At 45.8% G+C, this 13,621-nt stretch overlaps 1 protein-coding gene across 1 annotated transcript in view; it reads left to right on the forward strand.

Annotated features, from left to right (window-relative positions):
• Nucleotides 1-4,068: 4,068 nt before the first annotated feature.
• The window catches only part of kcnh8 (potassium voltage-gated channel, subfamily H (eag-related), member 8), a gene marked incomplete at both ends in the record, with an annotated part of 72,487 nt that continues 62,934 nt past the window's right edge, over nt 4,069-13,621 (forward strand). The window contains one exon of the mRNA XM_084164995.1: nt 4,069-4,144. Within this exon, the coding sequence (XP_084021121.1) occupies nt 4,069-4,144 (76 nt within the window). The remainder of the gene's footprint in view (nt 4,145-13,621) is intronic.

Below are 13,621 nucleotides of genomic sequence, written 5' to 3' on the forward strand. Positions count from 1 at the left end.
AGATCTCACCTCGTGGGGCATCAATGATCATGAGGAAGGTGAGGGATCAGCCCAGAACTACACGGCAGGACCTGGTCAATGACCTGAAGAGAGCTGGGACCACAGTCTCAAAGAAAACCATTAGTAACACACCACGCCGTCATGGATTAAAATCCTGCAGCGCACGCAAGGTCCCCCTGCTCAAGCCAGCGCATGTCCAGGCCCGTCTGAAGTTTGCCAATGACCATCTGGATGATCCAGAGGAGGAATGGGAGAAGGTAATGTGGTCTGATGAGACAAAAATTGAGCTTTTTGGTCTAAACTCCACTCGCCGTGTTTGGAGGAAGAAGAAGGATGAGTACAACCCCAAGAACACCATCCCAACCGTGAAGCATGGAGGTGGAAACATCATTCTTTGGGGATGCTTTTCTGCAAAGGTGACAGGACGACTGCACCGTATTGAGGGGAGGATGGATGGGGCCATGTATCGCGAGATCTTGGCCAACAACCTGGCCTAGCCAGTCTCCAGACCTGAACCCAATAGAATATCTTTGGAGGGAGCTGAAAGTCCGTATTGCCCAGCGACAGCCCCGAAACCTGAAGGATCTGGAGAAGGTCTGTATGGAGGAGTGGGCCAAAATCCCTGCTGCAGTGTGTGCAAACCTGGTCAAGACCTACAGGAAACGTATGATCTCTGTAATTGCAAACAAAGGTTTCTGTACCAAATATTAAGTTCTGCTTTTCTGATGTATCAAATACTTATGTCATGCAATAAAATGCAAATTAATTACTTAAAAATCATACATCATGTGATTTTCTGGATTTTTGTTTTAGCTTACGTCTCTCACAGTTGAATGGTACCTATGATAAAAAATTACAGACCTCTACATGCTTTGTAAGTAGGAAAACCTGCAAAATCGGCAGTGTATCAAATACTTGTTCTCCCCACTGTATATAAACAAATTGGCGAGGGCACTAGAACAGTCTGCAGCACCCGGCCTCACCCTACTAGAATCTGAAGTCAAATGTCTACTGTTTGCTGATGATTTGGTGCTTCTGTCCCCAACCAAGGAGGGCCAACAGCAGCACCTAGATCTTCTGCACAGATTCTGTCAGACCTGGGCCCTGACAGTAAATCTCAGTAAGACAAAAATAATTGTGTTCCAAAAAAGGTCCAGTTGCCAGGACCATGAATACAAATTCCATCTAGACACCGTTGCCCTAGAGCACACATAAAACGATACCTCGGCCTAACCATCAGTGCCACAGGTAACTTCCACAATGCTGTGAACGATCTGAGAGACAAGGCAAGAAGGGCCTTCTATGCCATCAAAAGGAACATACAATTCGACATAATAATTAGGATCTGGCAAAAAAAATAATACTTGAATCAGTTATAGAACCCATTTCCCTTTATGGTTGTGAGGTCTGTGGTTCGCTCACCAACCAAGAATTCACAAAATGGGACAAACAACAAATTGAGACTCTGCATGCAGAATTCTAACCGGTGCCCCCGCACATTGACTCTGTACTGGTACCCCCTGTATATAACCTCCCTACTGTTATTTTATTTTACTGCTGCTCTTTAATTTATTTTTTATTTTATTTTTTCTTAAACTGCATTGTTGCTTAAGGGCTTGTAAGTAAGCATTTCACTGTAATGTCTACACCTGTTGTATTTGGCGCATGTGGCATATAAATCTTGATTTGATTTGATTTCTGCAACAATATCCTCCGTGTACAACCTAAAACACCAAACAATGCATGCAGAGCAGAATTAGGCCTATACCCGCTAATTATCAAAATCAAGAAAAGAGCCGTTAAATTCTTCAACCACCTAAAAGGAAGCGATTCACAAACCTTCCATAACGAAGCGATCACCTAAAGAGAAATGAACCTAGAGAAGAGCCCCCTAAGCAAGCTGGTCCTGGAGCTCTGTTCACAAACACAAACAGACCCAACCAAATCATGAGAAAACAAAAAAATAATTACTTGACACATTGGAAAAAATTTACATAAAAACAGAGCAAACTAGAATGCTATTTGGCCCAAAACAGAGAGTACACAGTGGCAGAATACCTGACCACTGTGACTGACCCAAAATTAAGGACATCTTTGACTATGTACAGACTCAGTGAGCATAGCCTTGCTATTGAGAAAGGCAGCTGAAGGCAGACCTGGCTCTCAAGAGAAGACAGGCTATGTGCCCACTGCCCACAAAATGAGGTGGAAACTGAGCTGCACTTCCTGCCAAATTTATGACCATATTAGAGATACATATTTCCCTCAGATTACACAGAGCCACAAAGAATTTGAAAACAAATCAAATTTTGATAAACTCCCGTATCTATTGGGTGAAATACCACAGTGTGCCATCACAGCAGCAAGATTTGTGACCTGTTGCCACAAGAAAAGGACAATCAGTGAAGAACAAACACCATTGTAAATACAACCTATATTTATGTTTATTTATTTTCCCTTTTGTACTTTAACTATTTGCACATCATTACAACACTGTATATATACATAATATGACACTTGAAATGTTGTTATTCTTTTGGAACTTTTGTGAGTGTAATGTTTACTGTACATTTTTTATTGTTTATTTCACTTTTGTTTGTTGTCTATTTCACTTGCTTTGGCAATGTAAACATATGTTTCCCATGCCAATAAAGCCCTTAAATTGAAATTGAATTGAGAGAGAGAGAGAGAGAGAGAGAGAGCGAGAGAGAGAGGATGTCTGTAGGCCTACTCATAGTTATGTGTGTCCATGACAGAGCTGTGTAAATCACAAGGGGGCGCTATTGTTTTACTAAATGGCTCAACTGCTATGTCTCCTTTACACCATCAGGGGTGGCAGAGTTTGGTGCTATACCTCTCCCGATGCCTGGATGTTCAGCTCTGCACCAGACAAGATGCTGTCAGAGAGAGAGAGAGAGAGAGAGAGAGAGAGAGAGAGAGAGAGAGAGAGAGAGAGAGAGAGAGAGAGAGAGAGAGAGAGAGAGAGAGAGAGAGAGAGAGAGAGAGAGAGAGAGAGAGAGAGAGAGAGAGAGAGAGGAATAAGAAAGAGAAAAATGTAAATACAACCTATATTTATAGAGACAGACACTGTTAACAAAAGAGTCTGGTACTCGACTCTATCTATTAAACCATTTGTTTGCTTAATGTGTAGCCTATTGTTCTCCTGTTTTCCTTCCTCTCCTTTATCTCAATTAGGCCATGTGTCAGAGCCAGCTTATTGGATAAAAAAGACTGTGTACTGTTCCTGTGCGTGTGCTTGCCTGTGCGTTTGTGCATGTATCTGTGCCCGCGGTAAAGTTGCTCAAACCTCCAGGCCAAGGCTTCTATTTATACTTCTTATTTATCACGTAAACTTACTTATATTTCAATCGAAAACAGTCATTCTTAATGTATTTGGGATACATTTAGGCCACTGTTGCTGGCACTGTCAGGCCAAATTAATGTTTTAATTTTGAGCGGTTCTTCTCAAATTCTGCATAAAATGGTAGCTTAGGCTGTACCTTATTTTATTCAAAGTTTAACGTTATGTATTGCTTTTCTGACGAGAACAAAAGAGAATCTTAAAAATATTTATAAAGTAGCCAAGTTAAAAGAAAGAGAGAGAAATAATACGTTGCCTATGGCTACAACATATTCACCCTTTCAGCCAGTTAAACATCGTTTGCTTGATGGCAGAGAGTGTTGTAGCCTGTTTAATTGATCGCCTCTGTCGTTGCACAGTGAGAAATTAAGATCATTGCAATCCAACGACATAATAATGAAACCGCTGACGGAAAGCCCGTTCCCGCGTCTGGCTTTCCCGCTGGCATCCCCGAGTAGCTGTTACCTGAATTGCACCTGCAGGCGTCACATCCACTTGTCACACACATACACACATACGGTTCCAGGGAGCGCGGATCTCTCACACACGCTCACTCTCCACTCGATTGCAATCGGGTTGCAACAATTTACCACAGACGACTCCTTGATCTCTTGGCGGATCAGTGTTAACGGGCGCGCCTCACATTCGGTCGGCTCACACCTTTACCTCCGTGACTTTGATGGGGACTTGGGCAACAGGGAGAGAAAATGCCTGTGATGAAAGGATTACTTGCTCCTCAGAACACGTTTCTAGACACAATAGCCACACGGTTTGACGGCACACGTAAGTTTGTTCTCTTTCTATTTGATTACCTTAACCTATAGGCCTTCAGTTAGGCTATTCGTTCCGTCTCAACCCGTTTTTTTGCACCTGCTTTCTAATAAGCAATTAGATTGATGGAAATTGCTAAATCAATTAGTAGGGAGATGCCTTTTAGGCATAATGTGTATTTCCTCCTAAAACAGCCAGTGAAATCAAAACACTGCAGTAACAGTGGCTGACGTTAATGCAGGTGGTAGGATATATTTCGAAAATTATTTTTTTCTCCTCAAGATGGAATAGCATAGGTTTAGTTGCTCTTGGTGCACAGGGGTATAGGCTTTATTTGAGTGGGCTAGGCTACAGGTAGCCCTTTGCTGCAGTCAAATGACTAGTGGCCTCATGGGTGGAACGTTGTTAATATGTATCATAATTTAATAATAATAAACATTATTTAAAAAAAACTGCTGAAAATCTGGTGTTTCTAACGGGTTTGTTATATTGCAGTCTTCTGTAAAGTGTAATATTGGGATGCAAACTCAAAGTTGAAGACATTTCAACTTTATATCTGGCATGATACAGGGGTCTTCTTTTTTTAAAGCCCATAACCATGTGTGTGAGGTGTAGCCTATATTTTGGTTTCAAAGTAGATTTGTTTAAGACTACCAAGAAACACTCTGTGTGACCCCGATTTAGCCCACTGCAGTAGAAGGATACAATACTTGGCACAGTAAGATTTTTTTGGTTGACACTTCATAATATGATGGAGTTGGGCGCGAGCGCTAGCCTACTGGTCTACGGCCGTAGCACCACTGACAGCAAAGTTCAGCACCACGGACAGTGAATCACCCTCACAAGGGGTTCCGCTTTGACTCGCGCCCACTCAAACTCTACTAAACAGCAATCCTATCAGGCTAGACAATGTCTAAACCTCGAGAATAGTCTACTCTACTCTGTAAGCAAGTTTACAAATATTATTGTGCCACTATTACACATTTTACTAATAGTTCCTACACTAAAAATAAAAGTATCCTTTAGGGATTCTTCAAATTGAAACTGTGGGGGAACACCTATAAGTTCTTCAAATAACCCCTTTTAATGGATCCTTGATTAACCTTTTGAAGAACCTTTTGGGGTTCATTTTTGAACTACCCCCTATTATTGTTATTATTCACAATGTTTTAGTTGTCAGTGTTTATTATGATTTTAGTGGCAAAGCAGAATAAAATAATCCAAATATGAGGTAAACTCGCAGAAGAGCCCCGTCCAATGGGTATATCCTCTGGCGTGTTGATGTTAATGTGTTGATGTTCTCCATATCCATAGCCAGAATTATTTTGCAGTGCATGGTGATCAAACAGGTTTCCTGTTATATTCAGAGGTGTAGGGAGGGTTAAGTCTGTGAATAATAAAAAAAAGTAATTATATAGATGATTAACAAAACATGCACACAACAGTATTCATACCTTGGTTTTTGTGGTAAATGTGAATAAAAAAACTGTTTTGATAATGGTTTTCATACACATACCTTGTCCATAATGTAGAGGCCTATGGGATTTTCATTGAAGAGTTAAGGGATGAGGATTGTACATGTGATCTGCATAACATACCAATACCAATTGACATACCTTTGTATGCCTCCTTGTCTGTATACCTGCAGACACAGACACAAAAGTGAGCTGTTCAGTCATCTGCACCCAATACAGCTAGCCTTCAACATATTCTTATAGCATACATATTCTTACCTCTTTGTTGATTGATATCCATTGAATTGTGTCCATTTTCTGTTTTAGAAAGATTTGCACAAATATGAAAAGCTAGATGGTATCATTATAAAACAATATCAATTTAGATCATACAACGGACAAACCTTACCTTAAATTGAGGAGATCTTTTAATTTTTCAGTTAAGTGCCTGCACCTGCTGTCCTTTGAAATTCAAATACAAATGTTTCAGTTGGGCAGTTAGGTTCCTGCAAGAACCCCCATCGATGAACCCCACCTCCTATGGGGTTCTTGGAAGCATCTCTCGGGGGCAATTTTCAGTGCCAAGAACCCTAAGGTTTCCTCAAAGAACTTTGAGGATCTTAGAAGAACCCTTGTTGAACCCCTAATTGTAAGAGTGTAGTCCTTACATGAAAGCAGTTTTGAAAGTTTTTTCAGATGACATATTCAGACCAACACATTCAGTGGAATGACCATTTATTATTTCCAATCTCTGACCTCCAAGTCCCGCGGTGAGTACAATATTCCCCCTGCGGCACTGACAGTAGCAGTTGCATCTCTCAAAATGAATTGGTCGGCGGCACCATTACAGCAGGTGGGTTCGCTTCCCGAGACAGAGGCACACGCGGGCGTCTTTAAAACGACTGATTTTCTCATTCTTTCTGCTTCAGTCCTGATAAGACATCCATTTGCAGTCCGGGTGGTAATATAACCGTCCTTTGTTCGGGATTTTAGAAGTTTGCAGTGCAGTTTAATGTTGCTTGTTCTACTGCATTAACTCCAAAATTAGGCAGTTGTTTTCTGCATCTGGACCAGAATATGCCTGCTTCTCCTCTCTTGCCCACTCCTTATGGAATTGTCATGCCATTTCATATTTGGCTTGACAATGCTGATGGAATAGGCAAGAGCACAAACAGATCTGGGACCAGTCTAGGCCAGAAGTACCCCGGAGAACTATTTCTGAATCTTTAACTGGTCACAGAAAGGAGATGGCTCCCACTGTGGTGTAGCCTATACTAACTAGCAGGTTGAGGCCTATGTTGTTGGCATATTTATTATTATTTAATTTGTCTCAGCATTGCTCATTTCAAGTCATTATTGGGAAACAAGTCACCCTAACAATAACACTAATTCTTAACTGATTTACAATCTTCTTCAATGGTAGCTCCCATTTTGGCTTACTGTAATTAGTGGAAACCAGACAGGCCTATATACGTAGCATGGAAGGAACATCCTGCATCCCACTGCTCTTATTCTGCTGTGTGAGTTGATAAATGGCTGTGACTGCTATGGCGTCACCACGGACTAACAATAGTCCATACTGCTTTATTCCAGACCTCATAAACAAATAGCAGGAAGATTGAGTGTCACACCATGTTATTTCAGAGGGACAGCAGGTAGCTATGTCTGTTTCCCAAATCGCACCCTATTCCTTATGTGGTGGACTACTTTTGAACAAGTAGTGCACTGTAACGGGAATAGTGTGCCATTTGGGACGCACACGATCCTATCTTAACAGTCTCGCTATGGAATTGAGGCTTAACCAATACAGTACTGCAGTGAGCTACACCACAGCACCCCAATGAATACACCACCGTCCTTGAGCTGCAGCAGCCAGGAACCTGGAATTAACAGGGGTTGGAACTGGACAGGGTAACAAAATGGAAGCAGTGGAGCCTGTGCAGACAAATTGGGTCTGGTGGCTGGTGCCCTGGTCTGACTAGATGGCCAGAGGGGGAAACTCTACACAGGCCTGGTTCAGGGGCTGATGGTGATGAGCCTTCTGCTCTGACGTCATAGTACTGTGGGCCCAGATGAACAGGAAGAGGGAAGAGCTGTCAACTGGCTGACAACATTGTTTGGATTGTCCCCTATAGAGATTCCTTCATTGAAAATAATGGACTCACCCGTGTAACGATATGTGGCAAGACCGGTGTCCCCTATTAAGCCTCCTCAGACTGCACATGCAACAACTGGCTTACACAAGGGGCTGCTGAACATAATTGGTAAAAAATTGTTGTTTTCATGTCAAGACATACAGTAGACTCTAATGGATCAAACTTAGTTTGTTGATTTCGAGACAAAAACCTGCTGACTGAGGATCTGACATAACCACACGTGTATGTGTGTGTATGTGTGTGTGTGTCTGTGTGTGTGCGTGCATGCATGCATGTGTGCATGTGTCAAGATGTGAACCAACGGGATGTTGAAAAGGCCATCTCATGAACAGAGCCCTCTCCTGTGTACTAGTGCATGTTCAGCTGGTACACCATAAGAAAATATCACCTATCATGTGACATCATCATCATCTATCCATGTTTTGTATATTTTATGTAATACCAGTTACAAGTCATTACTCACTTTTACAATGTAGAATCCACTCAGATTCAGGCATATAGCTTACACATTGGAGAGACTGTACGATAGGCCCACGCTATGTGTACTGAATAGTATTGCGCTACCTTTACATTTAACTTCAGTGGTTCGTGGTTCTGTATGTCTCAGTGGGAAGAGCATGGTGCTTGCACCGCCAGGATAGTGGGTTTGATTCCTGGGGCCATACGTATAACGTATGCACGCATTACTGTAAGTCGCTTCGGATGAAAGTGTCTGCTAAATGGCATGTACAGTGAGGGAAAAAAGTATTTGATTCCCTGCTGATTTTGTACGTTTGCCCACTGACAAAGACATGATCAGTCTATAATTTTAATGGTAGGTTTATTTGAACAGTGAGAGACAGAATAACAACAACAAAATCTAGAAATATGCATGTCAAAAATGTTATAAATTGATTTGTATTTTAATGAGGGAAATAAGTATTTGACCCCTCTGCAAAACATGACTTAGTACTTGGTGGCAAAACCCTTGTTGGCAATCAGAGGTCAGACATTTCTTGTAGTTGGCCACCAGGTTTGCACACATCTCAGGAGGGATTTTGCCCCACTCCTCTTTGCAGATCTTCTCCAAGTCATTAAGGTTTCGAGGCTGACGTTTGGCAACTCGAACCTTCAGCTCCCTCCACAGATTTTCTATGGGATTAAGGTCTGGAGACTGGCTAGGCCACTCCAGGACCTTAATGTGCTTCTTCTTGAGCCACTCCTTTGTTGCCTTGGCCGTGTGTTTTGGGTCATTGTCATGCTGGAATACCCATCCACGACCCATTTTCAATGCCCTGGCTGAGGGAAGGAGGTTCTCACCCAAGATTTGAGGGTACATGGCCCCGTCCATCGTCCCTTTGATGCGGTGAAGTTGTCCTGTCCCCTTAGCAGAAAAACACCCCCAAAGTATAATGTTTCCACCTCCATGTTTGACGGTGGGGATGGTGTTCTTGGGGTCATAGGCAGCATTCCTCCTCCTCCAAACACGGCGAGTTGAGTTGATGCCATAGAGCTCCATTTTGGTCTCATCTGACCACAACACTTTCACCCAGTTCTCCTCTGAATCATTCAGATGTTCATTGGCAAACTTCAGACGACCCTGTATATGTGCTTTCTTGAGCAGGGGGACCTTGCGGGCGCTGCAGGATTTCAGTCCTTCACGGCGTAATGTGTTACCAATTGTTTTCTTGGTGACTATGGTCCCAGCTGCCTTGAGATCATTGACAAGATCCTCCCGTGTAGTTCTGGGCTGATTCCTCACCGTTCTCATGATCATTGCAACTCCACGAGGTGAGATCTTGCATGGAGCCCCAGGCCGAAGGAGATTAACAGTTATTTTGTGTTTCTTCCATTTGCGAATAATCACACCAACTGTTTTCACCTTCTCACCAAGCTGCTTGGCGATGGTCTTGTAGCCCATTCCAGCCTTGTGTAGGTCTACAATCTTGTCCCTGACATCCTTGGAGAGCTCTTTGGTCTTTGCCATGGTGGAGAGTTTGGAATCTGATTGATTGATTGCTTCTGTGGACAGGTGTCTTTTATACAGGTAACAAGCTGAGATTAGGAGCACTCCCTTAAAGAGTGTGCTCCTAATCTCAGCTCGTTACCTGTATAAAAGACACCTGGGAGCCAGACATCTTTCTGATTGAGAGGGGGTCAAATACTTATTTCCCTCATTAAAATGCAAATCAATTTATAACATTTTTGACATGCGTTTATCTGGATTTTTTTGTTGTTATTCTGTCTCTCACTGTTCAAATAAACCTACTGTCACGGTTTCGGCCGAGACTGCTCCTCCTCCTGGTTCGGGCAGGCTTCGGCGGTCGTCGTCCCCGGAGTACTAGCTGCCACCGATCGATGTTTCATGTTCGTTTGGTTTTGTCTGGATGTTGTACACCTGTGTCTTGTTAGTCCTCGTTAGTGTCCTATTTAGTTCTCGTTGTGTGTGCTTGTTGTTGTGTGTGATTGCGCTTCTGTTTCGTGTTTGGAGCTACATTTTTCCCTCCAGTGTTTTGGAGAGGGTTGTTTGCACATGTTTGTGCGTCATTTGTTTTGTCGCCTGTGTGCGTCGTGTATTTTGCCTTCGGGCTGATTGTGCTTCTGTTGTATATATATATAATATATATTGCACTAAAGCCTTTGGACTGAGCCTCTGCGTCCTGCGCATGATTCCTACACCACACCCACCTTCAGCACGCCATGACAGAATCACACACCTTAATGGAATCAGCAGGATCGGCAGTGACGCCTGTGTCGCTCGAGGAGCATCTCCGTGGGCAAGAGGACCAGATCCGACAACTGGAGACCGCTCTACAGGAGGTAATCAACATCATGCACCGATGGGAGGCCAGCAGGGTACCCACACCTCCACCTACCCTGTCCATCCCATCGGTCGGTCCACCAGTCCCAGGTTCGGAACCCAGGGGGATTCGGCTCTCGCTCCCGAGGGCGTATGACGGAACAGCTGCCGGGTGTCAGGGGTTCCTCCTGCAGGTGGAGCTCTACCTGGCCACTGTACACCCGGTGCCCTCGGGATACGAGAGCATTTCCGCCCTCATCTCCTGTCTCACGGGCAAGGCGTTGGAGTGGGCTAACGCAGAGTGGAGGAAGATGGACGCCAACACCATCACCTACGGGGAGCGTCTAGTCCATTTGAGACAGGGGAGGAGGAGCGCTCAGGTGTTCGCTCTAGAGTACCGGACTCTAGCGGCGGATGCAGGGTGGAATGAACGGGCTCTCATCGACCATTTTCGATGTAGCCTACGAGAGGACGTTCAACGTGAGTTGGCCTGCAGGGATACCCATCTTACTTTCGACCAGTTGGTCGATATGTCCATCCGTCTGGACACCCTGCTGGCCACCCGTGGACGTCCCGAGGGGAGTCCGTCCATTCCGCCCTCCGGCACCTCCGAGCCGAGCCCTATGGAGCTCGGGGGTGCCGGTGCTAGAGAACGGAGTAGGAAGAGCCCGAGGGGGCCTGTCTCCTGCACCAAGTGCGGTCGTGGAGGGCACACTACGGCCAGGTGCTGGGGAGGGTTCTCCGGGAGTAACGACAACAGGCCACGCACTGGGGGGGCCTCCCAGGTGAGTAGACGTCCCACTTACCCAGAGCTTTCTGTTGCACACTTTTGTATACCTGTTTGTTTTCCACAGGTTGCACCTCATTCCCAGCATAAGGCGCTAGTAGATTCAGGCGCAGCTGGGAATTTTGTTGATCGTAAGTTTTGTTTTGAGTTAGGGATCCCTCTCCTACCTGTTGACAAACCTTTTCCCGTTCATGCCTTAGACAGCCGCCCGTTGGGGTCGGGGTTGATCAGGGAGATCACAGCGCCACTTCGGATGTGTGCGCAGGGGGGTCATGAGGAGACTATACAGTTGTATCTGATCGACTCTCCTGCATACCCAGTGGTGCTGGGGATTCCCTGGTTAAGCACCCATAACCCTGCTATTTCGTGGCAACAGAGGGCTCTCGATGGGTGGTCTGCTCAGTGCGAGGGGCGATGTCTGGGTGTTTCCGTGGGGGCGACTTCGGTGGAAAGTCCAAACCAAGTGCCCGCACTGCACATTCCGCCTGAATATGGGGATTTAGCACTCGTGTTTAGCAAAACTAGGGCGACGCAGTTGCCTCCTCATAGACAGGGGGATTGTGCGATTGATCTCCAGGCAGGAGCAGCGCTCCCACGGAGCCATGTGTATCCTTTGTCTCAAGAGGAGAGAAAAGCTATGGAGACTTATATAGCCGAATCTTTGAGACAAGGATACATTCGGCCCTCCACTTCTCCCGCCTCCTCGAGCTTCTTTTTTGTGAAAAAGAAAGATGGAGGGTTGCGCCCGTGCATTGATTACCGTGGTCTCAATCAGATTACTGTGAAATACAGTTATCCACTCCCTCTGATTGCGACCATGACGGAGTCATTGCATGGAGCGCGGTTTTTCACAAAACTGGATCTCAGGAGCGCGTATAACTTGGTGCGCATTAGGGAGGGTGACGAATGGAAGACAGCGTTTAGTACCACGTCAGGTCATTTCGAATATCTCGTCATGCCATATGGGTTGATGAATGCTCCATCAGTCTTCCAATCCTTCGTAGATAACATTTTCCGGGATATGCAGGGACAAGGGGTGGTCGTGTACATTGATGACATTCTGGTGTACTCGTCTACCCGAGCCGAGCATATAACCCTGGTGCGTCGTGTATTGAGGAGGCTGTTGGAGCACGACCTATATGTCAAGGCAGAGAAATGTCTGTTTTTCCAGGAGTCGGTCTCCTTTTTGGGTTATCGGTTGTCCGCGTCAGGGGTGAGAATGGAGGTGGATCGTGTGTCCGCTGTGCGTAATTGGCAAACCCCAACTACTGTAAAAGAGGTGCAGCAGTTTTTGGGCTTTGCGAATTACTACCGGAGGTTTATCCGGGGTTTTGGACAGGTGGCAGCTCCCATCACGTCCCTTCTGAAGGGGGGTCCGGTGCGCCTGCAGTGGTCAGCCGATGCGGACAGGGCCTTTAGGAGACTGAAGGACCTGTTTACGTCGGCTCCGGTGCTAGCGCATCCGGATCCCGCATTACCCTTTCAGGTCGAGGTAGACGCGTCTGAGGCTGGTATAGGGGCCGTCCTCTCTCAACGGTCCGGCACGCCACCTAAACTCCGCCCCTGTGCCTTTTACTCTAAGAAGCTCAGCCCGGCGGAGCGTAACTATGACGTTGGGGACAGGGAGCTGTTAGCTGTAGTTCAAGCCCTTAAGGTGTGGAGGCATTGGCTTGAGGGGGCTCAACACCCTTTCCTCATTTTGACTGACCATCGGAACCTGGAGTACATCCGGGCAGCGAGGAGACTGAACCCTCGCCAGGCTCGATGGAGTATGTTTCTCACCAGGTTCGTATTTAAAATCACGTACATCCCTGGGTCCCAGAATGGTAAGGCAGATGCGCTGTCCCGGCGGTATGACACGGAGGAGAGGTCCGTTGAGCCCACTCCCATACTACCGGAGTCTTGCCTTGTGGCACCGGTGGTGTGGGAGGTCGATGCCGAGATCGAGCGAGCGTTGCGTACCGACCCCAGCCCTCCACAGTGTCCTGAGGGTCGGAAGTACGTTCCGCGCGAGATTCGGGATCGACTCATTTACTGGGCTCACACGTCACCCTCCTCTGGACATCCGGGTATCGGCCGGACGGTGCATTGCCTTAGCACTAAATACTGGTGGCCCACTTTGGCTAGGGATGTGAGGGTTTATGTCTCCTCCTGCTCAGTGTGTGCCCAGTGTAAGGCGCCCCGACATCTGCCCAGGGGTAAGTTACAACCCCTGCCCGTTCCACAACGACCATGGTCCCACCTCTCGGTGGATTTTGTGACAGACCTTCCCCTCTCTCAGGGGAATACCACCATCCTGGTTGTTGTGGACCG

Source organism: Coregonus lavaretus (assembly GCF_964263955.1).
Source record: "Coregonus lavaretus genome assembly, chromosome: 7".
Lineage (NCBI taxonomy): Eukaryota > Metazoa > Chordata > Actinopteri > Salmoniformes > Salmonidae > Coregonus > Coregonus lavaretus.